Below are 24,611 nucleotides of genomic sequence, written 5' to 3' on the forward strand. Positions count from 1 at the left end.
TTGGTTGTGTATTTGTCCAATGCACTCTTGCTACTGGGCTCCAGTGACAATACTGTCCTCAATGACAGGTCAAGTGTGTGCAGCAGAATGAGCTAGACTTACAGGTGCTACTGTACCAGGTAGGGAGGCTCAGGGAAACTAAGCAATAATAAAAATAAAAAAACATTAAAATAAACAAAAAAAAACATGTACAGAAACCTCATTCCAAGACCACACCTGTAATGAAAGACACAAAATGCTGGAGTAAATCAACAGCGGATAAGGCAGCATCCCTGGAGACCATGGATGATTCTCAGACTGAAGGGTCCCAGTCCAAAACGTCGCCACTGAGTTACTCCAGCATTTTGCCTTTTTTTTTGTAAACCAGCACCTGCAGTGCTTTGCTTCCACATCCATGATAATTCCAAGCGTGTAAGAAATCTGAAATTTGCTTAAAAATAACAAAGTGCCAGTTCAGGAGTTCTTTCAAATATCCTTCAACTCATACACAGGCAGCAAAAACTAATTGATAGCAGTTCTAATCAATACAAGTCACAAATACCGTTCTAATTAATATGATGCTCTTGTGAATTAACATTGCAAGATGGGTTTATTTCACTCCATGGCTAAAGACTATTTAAAGCTGTGGGGGAAAGATCAGTGATCCGCTGCTTGCTTCTAACCACGTGTGTGACCTTTAGATTCAGGTATTTGACTACCACCATCTGTTCGTGCTGCAAACTCACAGCCAGGCTGTGGATCATGGAATATTGGACGTTTTATTTTGAAGGGGATGGAAAGATTGAATCAGCTAATCAGAGTACTGTCAGCCTTATGTACTGCAATTACAACTCTGCAGCTCCCATCCGTTTAATAAAAAGGTCCAAAACACCGGCAGATTTTGCCATCCACAAGGCTAACCTGCACCCATTGCTGTTTAAAAACCAGGACCATTTGAAATCAAAATTTGACAGATCGCAAATGCTCAACGCGTTATTTCCCTTCATCCACGACCACCCTCGATTAACGTTTGATCACTCGAGGTCAATAATGCACCACAAAATACAAGGAGAGAATTGCTCTCTGAAATATTCAACCTCCAGCCACCCTCGGCCCAGCCCGCTCTGTGGTATCTCTTAGGCACTCAAACGATTGTTACCTTTTTCTTCTCAGATAGCTCAGTCCATATCCTGGCCAGTTTTCTTGTCAGTTCACTCTCCGACAGCTCTGGCTCGTCCTCCTGCAACTTCTTGCGCTTCTCTTCCGAGAAAATGAACATGGCAGAGATCGGACGCTTTGGTTTGTCAGGAGTAGTCTGATAACAAATATGAGAAGAGACCCTTTAACCATTTGCTTATGCTGGCAGCTGGTCTTCCATTTCCTTTACCACTCTCCCTTCAAGCTGCCAGGTCTAAGTCCTACTTCATTTCTTATAACCATTCTCTCTGCAGAGGCCTCATGATGCAAATCAGGAATTGCGATGTGCTCTAAGCACCAGAGGCATTCCAGGAATGCACGAGTTAACGTGGATGCAGGAGAATGACTGCACCTTGTCCAGCTTCCTCTCATCAATCCCTACTATTCCAATAATAGTAGGGGAGAAGGTACAGTAAAAGTCATTTTTTCTCTCCCAGCCTGCACACTTGTCTCTTCAATACTATCGGAACCGTCAACGCACGCAATTAATCTGCGACGCTAAGCAATGGCACATCTGACATCCCAGCTCAGAGCAGGAGCATTTACAATTTCGATCAATGGACTATCACCACCTGTTAAAATGTCACAGGGGCCACAACAGCTCCACAAGTAACCAACCAGTTGGAGATACCTGGACCCACACTTTAACGACCTTTAGTTGTGGCACACAAAAAGCCAAGAATGCAATAGGTTTGTGGGCTAAACTATATTAACACTAAAGATAGACACAAAATGCTGGAATAACTCAGCGATGTTTCAGGTTGAGACCCTGCTTATGAAGTCTGATGAAGGGTATCGAACTGAAACGGCACCTATTCATTTTCTCCAGAGATGCTGCCTGACCCGTTGAGTTACTCCAGCATTTGGCGTCTACCTTCAGCATAAACCAGCATCCTCAGTTCCTTCCCACACATATATTAACACTATATCTCCGCTCTATCAAGAGTTGCCAGGCTTTTGGCACCTAGAAAAAAAATCATTGGGGGGGCAAAAAATGTTTTTTGTTGAATCCTGCATGGCTGCACTAAGCTGGTGGACCAGGTCACCATTACATTCAATTGCTGTGCTAGTACACATTAACCACTGAACCTTTAGCTCTGTAGTACCTTTGATGCATAGTTTTCCCCACAAGAGAACCAGTAATGTCCAGTTAACAGTTCAGCAGATAATGAGGGAGCACAAATTGTGTGGGGAAGAAAAGATCAGCCAGCTAAATAGAAGTAAGAGACCACAGAAATAATCACACATCTGCCACATTGATTGGGTATTTGTTTATTAAATGATTTCAGCTGGTGATCGAACCACAAAATGCCAGTGGCCAGAGAAAGGACGAGTCGTTCCAAACACATACATCCTATTACCCATTACAGATTTACATTGTCGTAAACAATTGGAGACCACAGGTGGGCTGGACAATGGCAGTGAAGGTTTCTTTTTGGATGTGGCGATTAGCCAATGAAGAAAACAGTGATAGCACTCCAGGTGGTACCACTTCATGAAATGGAGATAATGGCAATGGCAGGAGCAAGGAGAAAGGAAACCTACTGAACAGCGAAATGGCAGAAAGATGAAGGTTAACAACGTCCAGCAGGACATCAATACCCATCAAATGGTTTGGCCGTTGTCCCACCTACCGGCCTTTTAAGTGAAACAGCAATGGGTGCAAGCTTGTACCGACCACTCTGTTAATGTGCGCTCTGCCCTAGCCAACCAACTCAATTGCCACAAAGTGCACAAACGATACTTACATACCGTTTCTCCTCTTTCTTCTCATAAATCATCAAAGGCAAGTAATTAGGAAAAGTAAAAGTAGTCAAGAACCAACATGCACATTGCTGGATAACTACAGGATAAACAAAGACCAAAAGAAAAGCAATTGGAAGAAATTTGAACAGACTAAATACTGGTAGACTACACCATTTTCCTTCACACATCCAATAATTTTGTGCATCTGGAATCAACTGTCCTAGTTGATGTAATATGCTTGAAATAACTGAGTGCTTAGAGAACCACATTACTTAAAATCACCATGGTGTCAGCCTGCCAGCAGTGGCCCCAATGCTTGAATGCAATTTATAGGCAGGCCTGTCTTTTCAAAGAACATTGAATGGATTGTAAAATTTATCCAAGCCTGAGAAAGGCCATTATAAAGATCCTTCAATACCCCCGATCACATTTAGGCTGCTGACAATAATAAAATACTTCAGGGAAAAGACAATATCAAAAGGTACTGGAGATCCTTAGAGAGATTTGCTGTGGACTTGAATGCATTCTCTAAACAGCTCAATGTCTACGCTCAGTCCGCCTGGACCTACCCGATCTCTCGGTTGCTAAACACTTTAATTCCCCTTCCCATTCCCCCATTGACCTTTCTGTCCTTAACCTCCTCCATTGTCAGAGGCTGAACACAAATTGGAGGAACAGCACCTCATATTTCACTTGGGCAGCTTACAACCCAGCGGTATGAATATTGATTTCTCTAACTTCAAAGAACCCCTGCATTCCCTCTCTCCATCCCTCCTCCCACACCAACTTTTGTTCTCGCGCAGCTATAGCTAACAATGGACAGTTTCCTTTATCATTGTTACATTTTTGCATATCGTTCATTAATTTGTTCTACATCTCTCAATGTCATCGTCTATATCTTGTTTCCCTTTCCTGTGACTTTTTAAAAAGACCAAGAAGAACTTCCTTTACCAACACCAAAATGGCCTCTAATGAAAATCGCGCCCCAAAATGCAAATTTATAAAAGACTCATTTACACACGAGCATCATTGTTTACAATTCTACACATCTATTACTGCATTAAAAAAATGCTCTTCTCTGTCTACACAGTAGATCACTGATATTATATAGTTTATTCTGAATTTGATGTTATAACTTGCAGCTTGCTCTGCTAAAAAAAATCTGGAAAATAACAAGAGCCAAGTGAGCGACTTCACAATCAGGGTGATGGTTAGAATGGTGAAAAGCAGTTTTGTAAAATATAAGGGGAGCTAATGACCATGAGCAGCACCAGAATCGCGGATATATCGAGTGGCGGGGAGAAACCAGCAATAACAGACATGCAGCCAGGTTGCACATAAGACACACTGGAGCAAGGCAAGTACGTCTTTAGAAAAATAGCCCGGATGGGAAAAATAATACAAAATTTGACAGGAGTGAACAGATTGTTCATGAAACTCAGATTTGAGAGGGGCTATCAAATTAAAAATCAAATAAAAATGTAATTTGATTGTCAAAGCCACTCAAGTACGATAAAGAGACTTTAAAAATGGGTAAATTATGGTAGGTCAATGCCAAGTATTGATCAAAAATATGGAGCAGCAACAAAGATTTGATAAATGAGGAACATTTTTCAGAGACTTCAATGCTTGCACAAGTAACAACAGCCTTTATATCATGACAAATTTGGACCTTTGGCAAACTTAACCTTGACAAAAACAAAATTTAGCTCCTTGCCATAAAACATTTTTTGCCTGTGCAGTATAATGGGCAGGAGCTAGTGCCTCATCACATGATGCAAAGCCACACCAGAACAGAGTCACAAGGCAGCATCATTGTAACCCTTCCGGGCTCCCTTGCCACCAAACTCCTAAGTAATGGATATTTACAACACTCACTCAAGGCAGGCTTGGTCAAAATTCAAAGAAACCATACCCATATACCACCAGTTCAAACAATTCCTCTGACAATCTCAACTCATCTCCAACAGGGGAAAACAAAAGCATCACAAGATAATGGCCTCGATATAACAATAGAATACACCAATTGGTGCAGGTTTGCACAGAGGGAAAAACCTTGGGCAAAAGTCTTTAAGAATTGAAACCCAGAACAAAGGATTTCCTCGTAAAACCAGTGGATCAAATATGAAAAAGAGGTTTATAGAAACAGCTACTGACCCTACTAGCCACCCAACTCCCAGTCTCTTGGCAGAAATAGTAAAACCTGGTGAAAATTCAACAGCGCATACACAATGCCTAATAGACTGAAATGTTAACTCAGTTTCACCTGCAACAGTGAATGCCTGCCATGCCTATTGTTTATAGTGCTTTCAGTTTTTTCTCAACCCGATAACAAAAACTGCTTTACAAAGCTTCATCTTCAGTTTGTAATATAAAACAGCTCAGCAGAAGCCACCAGAGATAACAAACTAGCAACCAAGACAACGAAAATGGGATCAGACAACAAAATTAAGTATACCAAATTTAAATATAGGTAATCATACAAAAATACAAGGTCCATATCCAGATTATTGTCCTGGCTTGACATTTGGTGCAATTCCAGTCCCAATTAAAAACATAGATTTTATAACCAAAGTATACACCACCAATATCTGCACAATGAGGCAACAACCCAATAAGTGCTTGCATCATCTGAACCGTGCGTATGGTGTTATATTACTGGGTTCATCCCAGGTTTAATCTCACTGTAAATAGGGCAAGAATCAACAATGAATGTGGTAGAACTGAATTGAAGGCTCCTGGATGTTGTATGCTTTATGGAACATGTCTCAATGATGTGATGCAAATGCATAGGTTTGGAGGTCATGACTTCCACCATAACAGGAGCGTACTAACACTTTATTTAGTAGTCGGTGGATCATCAAAATATGTCTTGGCATCAGCAACGAGGGGAACAGTAATGATTGACTCAGTGTTCTCAGGATTGGCACAATGTCCCTTGAGATGACCATTGCAATTTTCTTACCTCAGCATCAATACAAAACAGGCATTTCAAAACTTAATACTTTGTCATAAACGAGTTTCCAACACTAATACTGGGCACTTGTGTGCACAGAAACTGTATGGACATGCATGGATCCATTTTCTCTATAAATTTACTGGAAGAATTCCAGGTCACCACAGATGAAAATGAAACTGCTGGGCCATAAATATGTTACGCACCTTGTTGGCATCTGAAGGGGATATGGTGATGCCTTTAACTGCATTCTGCTTCAAGTTGCTTGCTTTTTTGTGTATTCCAATCATCTTTTCCTCAGACAGGACCCTTTGTTGCTCATGTTCCGGGAGGCTCTGCCGTAGGACAATAAATGCTTGATTTTGTAAAATGAAAATCCTAGTGCATAATACAGAATTGTTGCAATCCCAAGATCAAAACATCTTTGCAGCTTCAAAGAGAAAGGGCTTGATTTCTTGTATTCATTAGTGGTGCTTTCAAACTACAACAACCCAATAATGTAAACATATAATAATACCTACCAGCAAAAACCGATGAAGATTAATTTCGTATTCCTTCTTTTTCTGTGGGAAGGAAACAAATGAACCATCAAATTGTTAGAATCTTCATGCCTGCATTTGGTAACAATGCTCTTCATAAGATCATAAGGGATGGGACTAGAATTATACCATTTGGCCCATCGTCTACTCCACCATTCAATCATGTCTGATCTATATCTCCCTCCAAACCCTATGCTCCTGCCTTCTCCCCATAACCTCGGACACCCGTACCAATCAAAAATCTATCTCTGCCTTAAATACATCCACTGACTTTGCCTCCACAGCCTTCTGTGGCAACAAATTCCACAGATTCACCACCATCCGACTAAAGAAAGTCCTCCTCATCTCCTTCCTGAAAGAACGTTCTTTAATTCTGGGGCTTTGACCTCTCATCCTAGACTCTCTCACTAGTGGAAACATCCTTGCCACATGCACTCTATCCAAGCCTTTCACTATTCTGTACATTTCAATCAGCCCCCTCCCCATTCTTCTAAACTCCAGCGAATATAGCCGTGAAATGTTCTTCTCTTCCAAATCCATTGCAAGTCTAAATTAAACAAGTTTCAATATTTGGAATCCTGTCCTAACTTCATAACCCCCACAAGTGCAATATCTTTCCAAATATCATGAACGTAGCCCTATCACCCGTGACACAGTGCATTAATTCCTTCTCTGTTGACATCAACCATACTGAAATCATCAAGGACAAATGAGAATTAAAGTCAGCCTTTACATTTACTAATTACTGTGGATTCTACAGATTAACATTTTTGAATGCTTATGTTATGTGTTCCCACATTCGATTTTAGAAAGTGCGCTGAGCTGTCCCACACTTACTTGTTCGCATCGTTTTTGATACGCATCCTTCTCTTTTTGGGACAACATCTTCCACTGCTTGCTACACAGAACCATGCGTTCTGTGCTGGGAATATCTTTCATATTGGACATCAGTTCAGCACAATAAAGAGAATAGCCATTTCTAAAAAAAAAAGAGAAAATGTTGAGTTATAATGTTGTACAACCATTAGGTACATTATATCTCACTGTTGGTACAACAATATCGAGAAGGATAATCTCTGTGGGATCATGACAACTCCATGTTGAGGTAATGCAGGTCATGATGAGAAGAACAGAGGCAACTCAAGGAGACTGATAGGTAAAGAGGGTACACGGAAATGTTGACAGATGGATTACAGTGCAGGTGGCCAAGAAATTGATCATGTAACCCAGGGATAGAATAGGGTTTTCAAATGGTGACAAGTTTAAGACTGGATATCCAAGTATGCAACCAAAATGTAGTAAATATTTTACTTCGCAAGTTGGTTGCTGATACAAACGTAGGTAATTTTGCAGATAGTGGATTTGGTTGTGAAAAATTGCAGCAGGATCTTGATCGATTTCCCAGGTGGGCTGAGGAATGGTTGGTGGAATTTAATACAGAAAAATATGAGGTGTTGCATTTTGGGAATTCTGACATGGGCAGGACCTACACAGTGAATGGTAGGGCTCTGGCGAGTGTTGTAGAGCAGAGGGATCTAAGAGTGCAGGTGCATGGTTCCTTGAAGGTCGAGTCACAGGTAGATAAGGGTCAAAAAGACTTTTCATACATTGGCCTTCGTCAGTCAGAGTATTGAGCATAGAAGTTAAGAGGTCATGTTGCAGTAGTATGAGACATTGGCGAGTTCATTTAGAGTATTGTGTTCAGTTCTGGGCACCACGTTTTGGGAAAGATATTGTCAAGCTGGAAAGGGTTCAGAGAAGCTTTATGAGGATGTTGAAAGGATTAGAGGGTGTGAGCAATAGGGAGAGGTTGAGTAGGTTGGGTCTCTATTCCTTGGAGCACAGGATGAGGGGTGATCTTATAGAGGTGTATAAAATCGAGAGGAATAGATCAGGTAGATGCACAGTCTCTTGCCCAGAGTTGGTGAATCGAGGACCAGAGGACATATGTTTAAGGTGAAGGGGAAAAGATTTTATAGGAATCAGAGGGGTCACTTTTTCACACAAAAGGCCGTGGGTGTAAGGAACCAGCGGAGGTAGTTGTGGCTGGGTCTATTCCAACGTTTAAGAAACAGGTACATGGATAGGACAGGTTTGGAGGGATATGGACCAAACACAGGCAGGTGGGACGTGTAGCTGGGGCATGCTGGCCGGTGTGGGCAAATTGGGCCGAAGGGCCTGTTTCCATACTGTATCACTATGACTATCACTGTACGACTCTAAACAGATAAAAGAAAAAAGGTAATTTATGATATGGTTGCCACCATAACCACAGGTTTACACAATAAAAGGAGATGATTATATTGGCATCAGAAATCATTCATACAGACTCAAGGGTTTAGCCATGTCTTCAATATTGAGAGATATCAAACCTGGATTGAACTCTTTGAAATGCATCTTGAGGGATTGGAAAGAGATGAAAAAGGGGTCCTGAGGAAAACGTGACTTAGTAGATAAATGATTGATCCCCAGGTGTTGAGCTTAGGATAGGGAGCAGGCCATACATGAGATAATTTAGGAAACATTGCTAAATGTGAGAAAAGATAGAAGCTTAGAATTCTCTTACAAGCAAATGGCCAGATCAAATAATGTAACGTTTGAAGTTGTTATATTTTTCCATATTTGTGTAATATGGGGTCAAGGTCAGAGCTAAAGCACATCAGCCATAACCTCAATACATAGCAGAGTACCAAAGGACTGAGTAGCCCTTGGTACTGATGGTCTAATGCCAAGCAGTGTGTAGAGCTGGAATGTGCCAATTGGTAGGGTGGTCATAAAAGCAGAAACAATTCTATTGGGGGAAAACATCTTCCAGCCACAGATAAGATGACAACATCATGGTAAGTCTGCCAGAGTGTTAAAACAGTGGACGAGTCAAAATGTACAACATAGCAGTCCTTTTCCCTCTTGCAAATAAGAGTGGCTTATGTGGTTGTTTTGTTCAACTTACTTCCTAGAGACACATTTAAGAGAGATACGTACGGTGGTGGTTTTGTGGGTCGACCATCAAACTTGTCCTTGAGCTGTCGTTCAGCTTTGGTCAGAGTATTTTTGGTCAAATCGTCCAGACTGATGCTTTGTTCAGGGTGGCGTAGAACATAATCTCGCATAGCATCCTGCAAACAGAAGATCCGCATTCAAACTCATTGAGTGGTCGAAAAAATATCTTCCCATGGTCACTGCAAACAATTTCTCCTTTATCTGTTCCATCAAAATTTTTAGAAGATCTGCAGAACCTCCCCTGAAACATCTGACCCAAGAAATGACCCTTACTCCAGCTTTTTGTGTCTATCTCCAGCTTTTTCAGTGTTTCCTTCTCCACACTCTTTTCTACCCAAATGACGTTTCCAAGTGTAGTGCTCAGGTTACAGGCTTACTTACTTTTAACCACACGTATACTCACTTAATGTAAGCAAGCAAGGAAGTCATGCTCAAGGCACAACTTCAAACTGTCCTGCAAACAACAAGAGATTAAGCTGTCACCCTCACTTTAAAATCATAGCCTGCCCAATTTACCAATCATGTTTTTCTCCCCAAACAGCAGTGATGTTCCCCGATCTGAAATTATTTTTCAAATCCATCAACTACAAACCTTGAAGTGACACTTAATGTTCTTCTCCCCCATGGAAAAGTCCTGACTAATTTTGCATGCCCAACTGTTTCTGTTCTTGGACTACCCTGCTTCCCAACAACCATCAAGCTACTGAACACTCCAACTCCAACTAAACTCCAAACTGCCCAGGTTGCACTAGAGATTTTGGGCTTTGTTTTGTTTTTGCACTGTAGAGGCTGTTTTTATTTATTAATTTTCTTTGTTTATTATTATCGGAAACTCCAAGCCGCGATTGTGGTCCGATCCGTTCCGACGCCGGAATTTCAATCATCCCGGCAGGAGGGCTTGTATATCGGGCCGTCCATAGCGGTGACTGCGGAGGGTTCAAAGGCCCCGACCACGGGTGAACAAAGAGGAAGGTGACTGAACCTTATTGCCTTCCATCACAGTGGGAAACGTTGATTCCGCTGTGGTGGATGTTTATGCTAAACTCTATCGTGTATTGTGTTCTTTTTATTCGTATGGTAACTCAAATCTCATTGTATCAATTGGTGCAGGTGACAATAAATGTGAACTTGAACTATTATCTATTGGGTACTGTGTTTGCAAAGCTGCAGTGCTGCTCTTGCAAGAAAGAATGTCATTGTTCTGTTTCGGGACTAATGGCAACAAAACACCCATAACTTTCTTTTGTCTCACTGGAACATAATAGTGAAGCACCATAGGCTTCAAACTTTAATCAGAGTCCATGCAGATTGTGCACGCCAATGACTCACAAGTGTTTGCCACTTTCCCCAATCTAAGTACAAGCTGAAACAAAAGCGTGTCGGTAACAAAACGACGTGCAAGTTTGTAGGTTAATTGACCTGTATAGATTATAAATTTCCCCGAGTGTATAGGTTAGTGCTAGTGTACGGGGATCACTGGTCGGTGCTGAAGGGTCTGTTTCCGCATTGTATCTCTAAACTAAAGGAATGACCTGTCTGCATCACAGTGACAAAGTTCTTGGTCATTAAACATCAAAGTGTTACTCATGCCCATTTCTCTCTCACCAGTGGAGAATGGAGTTTCTGGTGAAAAGCATAAGTCATCATGTTGGTATATCGTCAGGTCTGGTGTTGTCAGTTCACTTTAGTCAGTATTTACCTCGTAAAGTTCTCTCTGCTCTAAGCTTTTGCCAATCCACTTGAGTCTTTTCTTGTCAGACAGCTGGGACCACTGCTTCCCCAGTGCTTCTTTGACATCCTTCATTGTTGCCTAGGAAAATAAAAAGGTTTAGTGATGCATGGTGTCCATCATATGTTGTTTACATCATTTGATTGTCATATAGCCCACTCTTCTAGTTACCAGGGGATGACAACTGAAACTCGGAAAAAGACAAAAAGTGCCGGAGTAACACAGCAGGTCAGGCAGCATTCTTGGAGAACATAGATTGATGACATTTCAGGCCAGGACCCTTCTTCAGAATCTAATTTTAGACACCCGAGGGACCCAACCCAAAACGTCACATCTCCCAAAATACTAAAGCCAATCTTGGTGCAGGAGCTCAGGGAACTCCTTTAAATGGAGATTCCAGACACTTCAATTATTTATCTCGCTAAAAAACATTAAAAGACAAAATAAAAATATTAGGGTGCACATTTTTTAATTAAACCCATTGTTATTTGAATAGACAAATAATTGCCATCCAGACCTAGATTAGATGTCTTTCATGGGCAGCAGTCTAGCTCCCCAACAGACCCAGCTAAGTATTGGAGCACCTTATGGCTGGACCATCAAGACAGATGGAATCCATGCAGAGAACGTGGAATATTGCACCTCGCATGTGAAACAAAGAACACGGTCTCAGATGTTCTTGCCGATCTCCATGTGGCCTCACTCTGGCAATGGAAGAGGCCCAGGACAAACGGTCAGTATGGGGATGGGGATTAAAATGGTTAGCAACCGGGAGATCCGGCTGCCTTTGGTGGACAGAGCGCAAGGGGAAGTTTGTGGATAAGAAACAAGCCCCTCAGGAGTTAATGTTATTTATAAAATTTGGCCCAATGGTTCAATTTCATTAAGAAGTATAAAAACCTTTGGATGCAACTTCATGAAGGCCTTCTTTTCGTGAAGATACCACAGCTGCTGAGGAGTTTTGGGTTTTTCTGGGGCATCTGTCCTCTTTACGCTCTCCAGCAGATCCGGGTGGTCCTCTCTATGTGGAAGAAATAGTAAATGCAATCAAATATTGCTAGTAGTATTTCATTACCTTTTTTGGTTTAATTAGATGACGTATATAGACCTAATGTGTAGGAAGGAACTGCAGATGCTGGTTTAAATCGAAGATAGACACAAAATGCAAGCAGTATCTCTGAAGAGAGAGGAATGGTGACGTTTCGGGTCGAGACTCTTCTTCAGACTCCTTCTCTCCAGAGATGCTGCCTGTCCCGCTGAGTCACTCCAGCATTTAGTGTGTATGTATATAAACCTATATGGACCCGCAGCGGTAGAGTTGCTTCCTTACAATTAATATTAGAAGGAATGCTGGTCTCACCAGCATCAAATCCAACATATTTGCTATCCATCTTCCTTGCATATATTTGCTGTTTTAGTGGCCAAGCATAATGAGCTGGGAATCAGGAGAGACAGCCAATCTGACCTTAGAGTGCAATAACCTAATCCAAAAAACTAGTTGGGCCAGACATTCAGTCTGAGCACACAAATGCCAATACCATGGCAAGAATAGCCAATGGCCACAAGGCACTTCCATACTTTGATATGGAAGTGTCTGCAGAAGGGCCTCGACCCAAAATGTCACCCATTCCTTCTATTCAGAGATGCTGTCTGTCCTGCTAACTAATCTAGCTGTGCTGTGGAACCTAAACACATGACACTTCTATTTATTGTCTCCCCAACATCTTTAAGTTCCTAGTGTTGGCCATGTTCCCATCGTGTTTCCCCAGTATGTCTAGGGTTAAACACATCGAAGGCTACTCATCTTCCTTATAATTTTCAAAATTTCTGACACCCTTGCAAGGATATTGATTGAGTTGCTGAGATTTTAAAAAAGAGCACTTTCTCTCCTTTCATGCATTCTAACTACTTTGGCACACAAGTTTAATCATCACACAGAAAGAAGCCTTCTGGCATACAAAGGATAAACGCCAATATGACGTTACCGAATTGCATGCAGAACAAGTGGAAAAACACCTGATCAAACGGCAGGACGGGTGGAGTGCAATAAGTGGCATCAAAGTGTAAAAGATAATACTTCAGCATTACCTGAAACGGGCCATGTTCTGTTCAAAATCTTCTTTCTCCTTCTGAAACTCCTGAATATATTTCATCTGCAGGAACAAATTAAACCTCAGCTTTCCAGCCGTACTGCAAGTTTTTCTTTGTCATACACTCTTCCTCTTCCCCCCCCCCGTATAGTTTACATCTCCTCTGCAATCCACACACCAGAGCAGATGGGGACATCCACTGACCTTTTTCTTTTCCGGCAATTCCTTGTATTTCTTGGACAGAATTTTAGTCAGATCCAAGTTGCTCATTTCAGGATGAAGTTTTGCGTATTTTGCTCTTTTCTCCATAAAGAATCGAAAGTAAGGCGTGAGAGGCTTCTTGGGAAAATCGGGATGATTCTACAGTAGACATAAAAAGAACACTCATCAGATGTCCACCTCTCCATAGATTCTGTGCCTACTACAGCATCAACTACAAAAAAGATACTTCAATGCAGCAGGGCAAAGGTTTTTACCAAGCCATGCAAATTTTAAATGTCACAAGAATTGGCATGGCAACAAACATCTTTAATTCCCAGCTTATCAAGGTACTTTGACCAGAACCAGTGTTTTCAAAGCTACTAGATTCCTTTTCAGTCAAGGTGCTTTTTAGGTGATAAATGGAATTAAGTGCATGTATTTGCTAAAACATATCAATTAACTGAAACCCATCAGTCTGAAGAAGGGTTTCGGCCCGAAACGTTGCCTATTTCCTTCGCTCCATAGATGCTGCTGCACCCGCTGAGTTTCTCCAGCTTTTTTGTGTAACCTTCGATTCTCCAGCATCTGCAGTTCCTTCTTAAAAACTGAAACCCATCGTCTGGGGAGTCTCCATAGTCCTACGTTTAGATATTTGAGATGGAATGAAATACCTCACACATACCTGTGCAAATTATTGTGCCTGAAAATTCAAACACATTTTCCCAGCACCAGTCAAATGAGAAAAATAAACTTTGAATTACTTCAAACAGAACTAGACACCTCCTTTTGCCATTTACCTTCAGGAATCCAACATGGATTTTCTTCAATGCTCCATCCAATTTGTCTACTGGAGCTTTGTATGTGAACCAGGTATGCAGGCCAACAAGGCCCGATCGCTGGACTACCTATCTAGAAGATCTGCAAGTTAATTAACTTGCCCACGTCCCTAAACTCCCCTGCTATCCCCGTCTCTCCACTAGGCATTAAAACAATCCTCACAAACAGTTGGAGGAGAACTAGACAATTCATGGTGTTTTGCGGGGGAATTCGGTAGGACAACCACCAAGATGGCCAACGTCCTACCCCATTTCAGTGTGTAGAAACAAGGAATTGCAGATGCTGGTTGGCAACAAAAAGAGACAGAAAACGCTGGACTAATCAATCTCCTAGGAGGTCAGGCAGCATCTCTGGGGAACATGGATAGGTGACATTTCACAGAGTGCCGGAGTAACTCAGCGGGTCAGGCAGCATCTCTGGGGAACATGGATAGGTGACATTTCACAGAGTGCTGGAGTAACTCAGCAGGTCAGGCAGCATCTCTGGAGAACATGGATAGGCGACATTTCCAATCGGCACCCTTCTTCAGAGTGACATTTCAGTGCGCTAGAGCAGGTGAAGGTGTGAGTAAGTGTTTTACTTGCGCCGCACATGCCACCCTAGGGGTGCCCAGCCTGTGGTCCAATTTCCACTACAATGAAGTAGCATCACGTGGGGAAACATCATAAACCAGAGGCACTGATGCAAAAAACACTTTCTAACGTGAAACAACTGGAGTGCCCATCTGAATTTTCTGAATTGCATGGTTGAAGCGACTTTTAGATCGGCACATGGATTTGGGGAATAGAGGGATATGCAGTGTGCAGACAGATAGGGGACTTGACAGTGTTTGGCCTGAACCCCTCTAAACTTTTCCTATCCATGTACCTGTCCAAATGTGTTTTCAGTGTTGTCATGGTACCACATTCTGTTCCAGCAATTTCAACGAAGGTTTCCAAAATATTGGCAGACATTATGCATTTGCAAAATGACAGTGAAAGTGGAACCTCAAAAGAATCAGCTTAAGCTATAGATTACATCAGTAATCAGGAAAAATGTCAGCAATCAAGTGAACTAAAGGAGGAAAGGTAAAAGACATACTACACTACCACTATCTAGATACATTTTATTTTTAAGTACTTGCCTGTTGATAGACTACGTTCAGATAATTGTTCATCCAGGTCTGCTTGATTTCACTTCTAAATGACCACCAACTCACTCATTAGTCTTTTCTTAACCTCACTTTCACATGAGCACAGCAAGGGATGCCAAGTAATCTATTTATAAAGCCAGGTGGCCTTTTCCAACAGGATGCGGTCCCAGTACCAGCCCAAAAACCTTCCGTGGTATCTCCCATTGCCAACATTTTAATCTGCAATGATTAATGTGGGTGGGCAGATGGGAAGGTGATCAGTCTGAAGAAGGGTCCCGACCCGAAACATCACCCATCCGTATTCTCCAGAGATGCTGCCTGACCTGCTGAGGTACTCCAACACTTTGTGACCTTCTGTGTGTTGACCGGCATCTGCAGTTCTGTGTTTCTACAATTCCTTGGTCAATTTTGCCTCATGATGACATGCAATTCAAATTATTAAAAATCAGCATTAGTGTAACCATCTCTGCATTTCTTCCTGGTGGAAAAGGTGCTGGGAGATGTCACCGGTATGTCAATAAAAAAATCTGAATTCCTGTGCTTTTTAAAAACCACTTAGCCTGTTGTGCAGTGTGCCATTTACCCAATCACGTGGCCTTGCTTCCAACTCACTGGCTGAGTATGCCAACAAATACAATCTTTCACATCCGTTTATGCAGAAAACATTCCTACACCGCAAATGGAGACATTGTCTTGCTATTTATGCTTCAATCTTCATTAGATTAAATTATCTGTCTTTCCTCCGTGGGTTTGCTTAGGCAGAGTGAACAAATCTGCTTTTAAAGAGAACATGATCGCATGACAGCATAAGAATATTCCAGAAGGCAGCGTACAGAATTATTATCCTATTCCACATTCAGCCAATTGGGGAAGGTTTCCACAATACATCCAAAAGTGAATATGCTAGAGGGATGAAGAAATTCAATATACAGGCAGAAGACAAGTATTTTGCATGTGAGAAACTGCTGCATAGGTTGTGAATGGATGCCAAGAGAAATTATGAATACGAAATAATGAATGGGGGCGATCCAATCATTGCTGGGCCAGTTAAATTTACCAAACTCAAATGTTCTGACCTGCACCATTTCTGGTGATATTCAAAATACCACATGAATATAAAAAGGAACGTAGATGTATTCAGATTTCTCATGTAGATATATTTGATGTATTGTTTATCATTGTTACCAATTGATCCATGCTCCAAGATTTCAGAAGCTCAGATAACAAATAGTTAAAATATTTCTGATCATTTTGCTCCAAATCAAAAACTGATTAAAAATTGCTGATCATTTCATCAACATTTCTCTAGGCAATAAAAACAGTATCTGCTGGTAATAAAGCAATGTTTTACAGCAGTTTATCTCTGCTGGCATAAATAACGCAAGATACATAATTACAGGCATTATTGCACTGAGCTAACTACTGGCGAACAGGCTATGACAATCCGCAATAACCAAGTCCACTGTGGCATTATCTTCGGCTGAATAAAATAGGACGGTAACCTCGTGCGCTGTTTAGTTTAGAGATACAGCATGGAAACGAGCCTTCGCCCCACCGGGTCCGTGCCGATCATTGATCACCTGTGTAATCTAATGCAATGTTGTCCAATTTTCCTCAATCCTTACACACTAAGGGCAATTTACAGAGGCCGATTAACCTCTTTAGGATGTGCAGGGAAACTAAGGCACCCGGAAGAAACCCACACCATCACTGAGAACGTGCAAACTCTCTGTACAGACAGCCCCCCCCCCCCCCAGGTCAGGATTGAACCTGGATCTCTGGCATTGTGAGGCAACAACTTTACCAGCTGTGGCAACGTGCCACCAACAATATCATTTGTAAAGCTTCAGGCAGCCTTGTTAGTACTCAAACTTGGTGGCCCGGTTGAACCTAGAAAAATTAACAATCTTAAAAACATTCATCTGGCACGTATTGCACTCAATTGAATCAAATCGTATGAAGAGAGTAAAGATATCACATCATGGAAAATAATTGGAACCGTTGCAAATTTTATCACATTCATGAGATATGCAAAAGTTGCAAATGCTTTCAAATTAAACGCTTCTCCTATGTGGCAATAAAGATAAAAATAAATTGCAAATTGTGAAGATTTACCTTGAGGGACACAAATCAATACATTTTAAATTGGATTAGTCAAGGTTCCTGAAGAATGCCCTTATTCATTGATCATACATTACCTGCCTTGTGTAATGGTGCAGATACTTGTTCTTACTGAAGAGCTGACTGCCCGAGCAAATACAAAACTAAAATTGAGGGAGACTACTTCCACAGCACGTGGTCAAGCCAGAATGAAAGTTTTGCTAACTATAATGTATTACATTTCATGAATCCAAAGATATTATAACAACGTTTCAGCTTTATTCAAGTGAATACTCAATGCGCAAGTATCAATAAACAGCTTCAACGTTATAATTGAACTACCAGAGACATTACAATAATGATTTGATTAGAATGGGTGTTAGGGGTTAAGGGGAGAAGGCAGGAGAATGGGGTTGAGAGGGAAAGATAGATCAGTCATGATTGAATGGCATAGATTCAATGGTCTGAATGCCCTAATTCTACTCCTATGTCTTATGAATAAATATTTCACATCTCACCCAAAAATATGAATACACTCAAAATTAAATATCCCAAGATTGTGTAATGGCCCGCATAATTTTCCGATATGAACTTCGATTTATTTTTCAAATTTTATGCTTGAAAAAAAAAAAAGCTCACCTTGAGTTTCTTCCCTTTATAAGGATTCTTCACGTTCTCTTGGACATCCAGTATCAGTTCCGATAAAGTGCGGAACTTTCTCACCTAAAAACAAAATTTGATATTTAAAACAAAAACAAAAATCCAACAGTGGTTCTTGAGGGTGATACAAGTTTCAATCTCAAATTGGGAAAAAAAAACTGGGAACATTAGCAAAGAGTTTATAATGCGATGACTCACAGCCCAAATCATACTGTTATGACGTTTACCTACTGATATCTTGTTAAACAGAGATGGAATCAAACAGCATCACATTCACTGAACTTAAACAATCCTATTTCACAAGTTATGGCATTCGGACCATTGAGTCAATTCCACCATTCAATCGTGGCTGATCTCTGCCTCCTAATCCTATATTCCTGCCTTCTGCGTATAACCCTTGACACCAGTTCTATTTATTTCAGGGAGCCGTCTACCCAGTAATTCTACAAAATACAATTGTTCCCACAACTGCCCATGGGGAAACTATACACCATTAAAAAATTAAGGCAAACAGAACATACCAAACTATCAGCATTATCATATCAGTTAAAAATATAGATATTGCTCAGCAGTACAGTTAAAGGGGTACATTTCCTGCTCCTACATAAATGCAGGATGGAATGAAAGATTTAGTTAATTTGCAGCCAAACATTCACAGAAATACAATTTGGCATTACCTGGTTCAACATTAAGTTCTTCGACACACATGCAAAGTTACACTTGGATAAAAGCTCCAAATTGTTAGGCAATAAATTGTTAATAATCCTCAGGAGTTTTTTTTTTTGCCTTATTAAGACAGCTGCCAACTTGTACAAAAAGGTTAATAAATGAGTCCAAAGCAATCTGACAAATAACCTGGTCCAGAAATGGAGCAGTTTGTTGGAACCACCACTTATGCTTCAAAAATAATGGTGTGCAGTAGTTTTGCTGCGTTAAGCCAAACATCTTTAAGTGCAATAGATAAACGTTGACTCTTACCTCATGCGAAATCTCCGACCACTTCCGTTTACACATTTCCCCTGTATAATGGGCGAAGGTCACCTTATTCCAGTCCATGTGTGACTCTGTTGTTTTGAACTTCAGCACGTCATTAGAAGGGACAATGCTTCTCATGCAATCCAGAAGGCCCAAGACATCCTCTTTTGTCCAATCTGTGGGGTAAGGAAAAAAAGTCATCCTCTGCACCTTAAATCCAGCTTCATAAATAATACTTGCATTTTTTTCTCCTTCCTTTTCGAAACAGCAAATACTAAGGATCAGACCGAAGTTTAACATGAACCCTTTGTTCAGAAATGGACTGCGCATCCAACAAAAGACAAAACAGGAACCCGACAACTCACCAGCATCAGAACAAAGGGTAGTCAAGCTTGCATTTCACTGGACTACCATCAAGAGGATGTTTCTGTACAGGATACCACAGGGGCAGAACAAGTGGTTGCACCAAGTAAATTGAGTACAGTGGGGCCACCATAATTGGACTAGTTATCCACCAAAGACCAAGGGTGAGCAGGGAAAGAAATGCCACCACCTTCGATTTACCCCAAGATACACAGATGGAAACTTAACATCAGGACGGCTTCCATTTTACAAGCTTGCATGAATATTTGTACATATTTCATATACTGACAGTTTTCCCACAATGACCTCAAGGGAATTACTATTTTTTCATGTAGGTCCAATGGACCAAATGGTTTAATCTCCTAGCTAAACTGGCCTTTAATTAGAAAAACAAAAACATGGACGAGCAACATAAATAGCATAGCCACAAGAACAACTCTGAGGCATGATGTTGTTGCAATGAGTGACTATCTCATGACAGCACATCTCCATTTATCAATCTGGGGGAGGAGTGCAAAGAAACATTAATCTTCTCTGGATGAGTTCAACTCCAGTGACCTGGGTGCTTAATGTTACCAAGGGCAAAGCAACTTTCTCGATTAGCACCACAGACATCAGCCCTTCCATAACCAACACATTGCGACTACAACATGCATCTTCTCCTACATGCATTGCATTGCTTACTAAGGTTCACCAATGGCACTTCCCAATCCCGTGACCTCTATTACCCAGGAAAAGGGCAGCAGAAGCCACAGGGCAGGCACTGCAGGCAACTTGCACCCTATCTCAAATTAGAAATATTGTTAGAAACGAGGAACTGCAGATGTTGGTCAATACATAAAAGTGCTGGAGTAACTCGGAGGGTTAGACACCATCAATCGAACAATAACTTATCCATGTTCTCCAGAGATGCTGCCTGACCTGCTGAGTTACTCCAGCACTTTTGTGTCCCTTTAGAAATATTGGTATGTTCGTACCACATATACCATAATACAGTGAATGATTTTATTTTGTGTGCTATCCAGTTGAAATATATCATGAGTACAAGAGGTGCACAAAGAGAAAACACCCAGAATGCAGAATATAGTACTACAGCTTCATAGAAAGTGCAGATTAAAGATGTGCAAGGGCTGCAAGGAGGTAGGTTGGGAGATCAAGACCTCACCCTTGATATATGAAGTCTGATCAGTGGTGTGATAACAGCAGGGAGTGTCATTTCTGAATCCAGCACCTTTAAGCTTTTATATTCTCTGCCTAACCCAGGAGGGAGGGGGGGTGGAGAAAATAGGAAATGGCTGTGGGTACAAGTGATCATTGATTATATTGGCTGGCTGATTTACTGAGGTGCAGAATGGGGGGAGCAGGGGAGAAAGGTGGAAGGCTATTTTATGTTTAAGAAGGAAAAACAGATGCTGGAAAATCGAAGATAGACAAAAATGCTGGAGAAACTCAGCGGGTGCAGCAGCATCTATGGAGCGAAGGAAACAGGCAACGTTTCAAGCCTGAACAAGTCTGAAGAAGGGTTTTGGCATGAAATGTTGCCTATTTCCTTCGCTCCATAGATGCTGCTGCACCCGCTGAATTTCTCCAGCATTTTTGTCTACCTTAGGCTATTTTATGTGATGGATTGAGCTGCATCCACAAATCTCTGCCATTTCATATGGCCCTGGTTGGAACAGTTACGTAACCATATATACCAAAGTAAATATAGTTTACTTCCTGACCCTCTCAGTACTGTGGACTGCCGTGAGCTCATGAAGCTCTGCATGACAAAGCCAAGAACAATTAGGTACACACAAGAAATGCTAACATTGACAGCAACCGCTCTACCGCCTAAAACCAATGAAGTAGCTCCCATTGTGTGCCTAGTTGGGTGAACTAAGCCAGACTAGTGCAAAGCCTCGAACTGCTGCCGAGTATTCCACAGGGTGGAGTATCAAAGAGCAGTTATCCGGACGAAGAAGAAAAATAAAATCTATCGTGCAAGGCTCACAAATGTCCTTGGCTTATTCCATGCATGTTTATCAGAGATCAACAAAAGAACACTGGAAAAAGCTTGCAGAGTGATTATGTTTCAGCATTAGTGCTGGGAAAGGACAGGGTGGTTTTGACAATATTAAAGTTGCTAGTTATTAAATACATGCCCTTAAAATGTTGTTCCCCACGTAACATATTGTTTATCTGCATCATGGGAGCCATTACAGTTCACAACCCAAGGCATTATCTGTTGTAACTTCACACCACACATTTAAACTCACCTTTTCCACAAGTGTAAAAAAGCAAAATATTTCTTGGATATGTGAACAAATTAATTGTCCATTGTGTCTATCTTCATACATTGTTAGTGCCCGATTGACACTGGTTATATTCCCTGAAACACTTACGCTCTCCCCCCCCCCCCCCCCCCCCCCCCCCCCCCCCTTCCCCCTGGGGCACAAACAGACATTCGTATTTAATAATGGAAAACATTGTCAGGTAAATCGCCAGGGCACAAAAAGCTGACAGGGCACAAAAAGCTGACACACCAAAAAAGCTACACCCCAAATATTGCAGCATGAACTGAAGGTGACTAGTATTTTACCATGCCACCAGCATCCAGAGTCCACGTTACAATGATAAAGTTGGTTAATGGCAATAATGGTGGAATAGTTTCCACCCCTCCATCAAACTTGGTCTTAGACCAAGCACAAGCAGTTGTGTGACTAGCAATCCAAACATAGTGCCCTCTGCAGGAGATCTTGGACCTGTAGCCATCTTGCTTTAACACTAGTATGAAGAACACTAATAGCCCTGTCCCACGGTACGAGTTCATTCCAAGAGCTCTCCCGAGTTAAAAAAAAATCAAACTCGTGGTAAGCACAGAGAATGAACATATTGGGTACGTCGGAGCTCGGGGACGTCTCTTAGCTGCTCGTAACTCTAACGGCAGGTACTCGGGAAGACTCGCTAACAGCAGGTAAGCACGGGAAGACTCGTGATGATTTTTTAACATGTTGAAAAATGTCCACGAGAGCCCCAAGTTACGACGAGTGGCCAATACCATAAATCTCTAAGTTCGAATCAGGGCAAACTCGGGAGAACTCTTGGAATGAACTCGTACCGTGGGACAGGGCTTTTACCATACTCACCAAGAGCCAGAAAATGGCACGTTATGATATATAACCTAAATCCAATCATAGGCAGAGAGTAAATGCAATACATGAAAAATCGCACCAGTGCTCAAAATCCCCAACTCAGTGGCTGACAATTATCAAGGCATTAAAAATCTACAAAATGAACAAACCTAGAAATTTCCTTGTCGAGTTCCACGTGTATGATGCTGTTGTGGCAGCTTCTGAAGCTGGGAAATATAGAACAACACCCTGCTCTTAATGTTTAACAAACACTTACCAGAAATTAGAATTGACTTCCATAACACGCTGCTCTCATAAATTACAAGTTATTGTGAACTTCTGCCAACAACTGGGCAACACAGTGGGACAGCTGGTAGAGTTGTTGCCACCAAAATGCCCGAGATCTGTGTTCGGTCCAGACCTCAGGTACTATCTATGTGGAGTCTGCACTCTCCAGAGCACGTTGATTTCCTACCACATCCCAAAGTCATTGGGGGAGGGGGAATTGGTCCCCTTTAAATTTTCCTAGTGTGTCGGGAAGTAGATGAGATAGTGGAATAACATTGAACTTTTGTGAACAGGCGATCAATGTTTAATGTGGACTCAAGTGTGTGAAGAGCCTGTTTCCACCCATATCTTTTAATCAATTCAACGACATGCCTTTGAAGCTGTTGAATCCTGGATTGAAATTCCCTATACAGCAGCCATACATCAATAGAAATGACCAAATCTCACAGATTCAGCTGAGAAGGAAAACAATGTGGCCACAAGCCCATTTAAAAAAAAAAATTAAATCAAGAAATCATCGCCTGATTTTTGCAGGACCAACAGCAGAAGTGTGTATATATGAAAGATAAGTGTGTGTATATATGAAAGATAAGACACAAAAAGCTTGAGTACCTCAGCGGGTTAGGCAACATCTCTAAAGAAAAGGAATAGCTGACATTTTGGGTTGAGGCCCTTCTTCAGACTGGAGAAATCGGAAGGGTTATTTTCTCCAGAGATGCTGCCTGATCCACTTGTATATCAAACTGTATTGCTGATCCGTGTCTGGTTTTGCTGCTGATGACCTGATCCATAATCCATGTCAGGTTTCCCACACCACCGCCACCTGTGCATGCGGACAGCCCTGTTGTGTTTTAGTTATAACTTACAATTCGGAGCCTACAGTACTCATCTCGATGGTCTCTGTATGTATACAAATTAAAGTTCTTGTTATGATATATAATGACTCTGTATCATAAGTACTTTGCACATGGTGCCAGAAGTGGGATCCAAACCCACAACTCAAGTTGGAGACCACTGTTATTCCAACTTTTTGTGTCCATCTTTGATGTAAACCAGCATCTGCCGTTCAAACAATGTGTAGGAATCAAGGGATATGGGGAAAGAGCAGGAACAGGGTATTGATTTTGGATAATCAGCCATGATCATATTGAATGACGTTGCTGGCACAAAGGGCCAAATGGCCTACTCCTGCACCTATTTTCTATGTTTCTAAAACTAGGTAAATATTAAGATACGCATCTTGGCTCTGCAAAATCAAAGCTTTCAAGACTAGCAATAATTTCTGCTGCAGTTCCACTCAAGTGGAATTACGGTATGGTGCTGCAAGAAGTAGCTCTGTGTTGTGCTCCAGAGGATGACAGCTATGAACTATGATCCATCCACCAAGCTGCTCACAAAGTACTCTTGATTCTTGTGCTCTGGAATAAAACCAGTATTTGTTAAATTACCAGCTAGTGACATCACTCCTGGACTGTGGGATGAAAAGACAGAAAGAACGACTGAATCTTCTCTGGTTGAACACGACTCCAAGGTGACAACCTCAATCAGTGTCCTACCCTGCATGCTGAGGATTAGAAACATAGGTGCAGGAGTAGGCCATTCAGCCCTTCGAGCCAGCACCACCATTGAATATGATCACGGCTGATCATCCAAAATCGGCACCACGATCCTTCTTTCTCCCCATATCCCTTGATTCTGTTACCCCA

General features: G+C 41.5%; 1 protein-coding gene across 9 annotated transcripts in view; it reads right to left on the bottom strand.

Annotated features, from left to right (window-relative positions):
* ubtf (upstream binding transcription factor) overlaps positions 1–24,611 on the bottom strand; it is a 48,297-nt gene that overhangs the window by 18,812 nt on the left and 4,874 nt on the right. For 6 of the 9 annotated variants that reach the window (XM_055657315.1, XM_055657313.1, XM_055657309.1 and 3 more), the window contains exons 3-13: positions 19,145–19,317; positions 18,146–18,229; positions 13,441–13,596; positions 13,235–13,299; positions 12,047–12,167; positions 11,117–11,227; positions 9,400–9,533; positions 7,255–7,396; positions 6,400–6,441; positions 6,085–6,213; positions 1,139–1,294 (exon numbers count right to left, since the gene is read on the bottom strand). In XM_055657315.1, coding sequence (XP_055513290.1) covers positions 1,139–1,294; positions 6,085–6,213; positions 6,400–6,441; positions 7,255–7,396; positions 9,400–9,533; positions 11,117–11,227; positions 12,047–12,167; positions 13,235–13,299; positions 13,441–13,596; positions 18,146–18,229; positions 19,145–19,317 — 1,313 coding nt within the window. The remainder of the gene's footprint in view (positions 1–1,138; positions 1,295–6,084; positions 6,214–6,399; positions 6,442–7,254; positions 7,397–9,399; positions 9,534–11,116; positions 11,228–12,046; positions 12,168–13,234; positions 13,300–13,440; positions 13,597–18,145; positions 18,230–19,144; positions 19,318–24,611) is intronic. The other 3 variants (XM_055657317.1, XM_055657316.1, XM_055657314.1) reach the window with 1 other exon arrangement.

Source organism: Leucoraja erinacea, chromosome 27 (genome assembly GCF_028641065.1).
Source record: "Leucoraja erinacea ecotype New England chromosome 27, Leri_hhj_1, whole genome shotgun sequence".
Classification (NCBI taxonomy): domain Eukaryota; kingdom Metazoa; phylum Chordata; class Chondrichthyes; order Rajiformes; family Rajidae; genus Leucoraja; species Leucoraja erinaceus.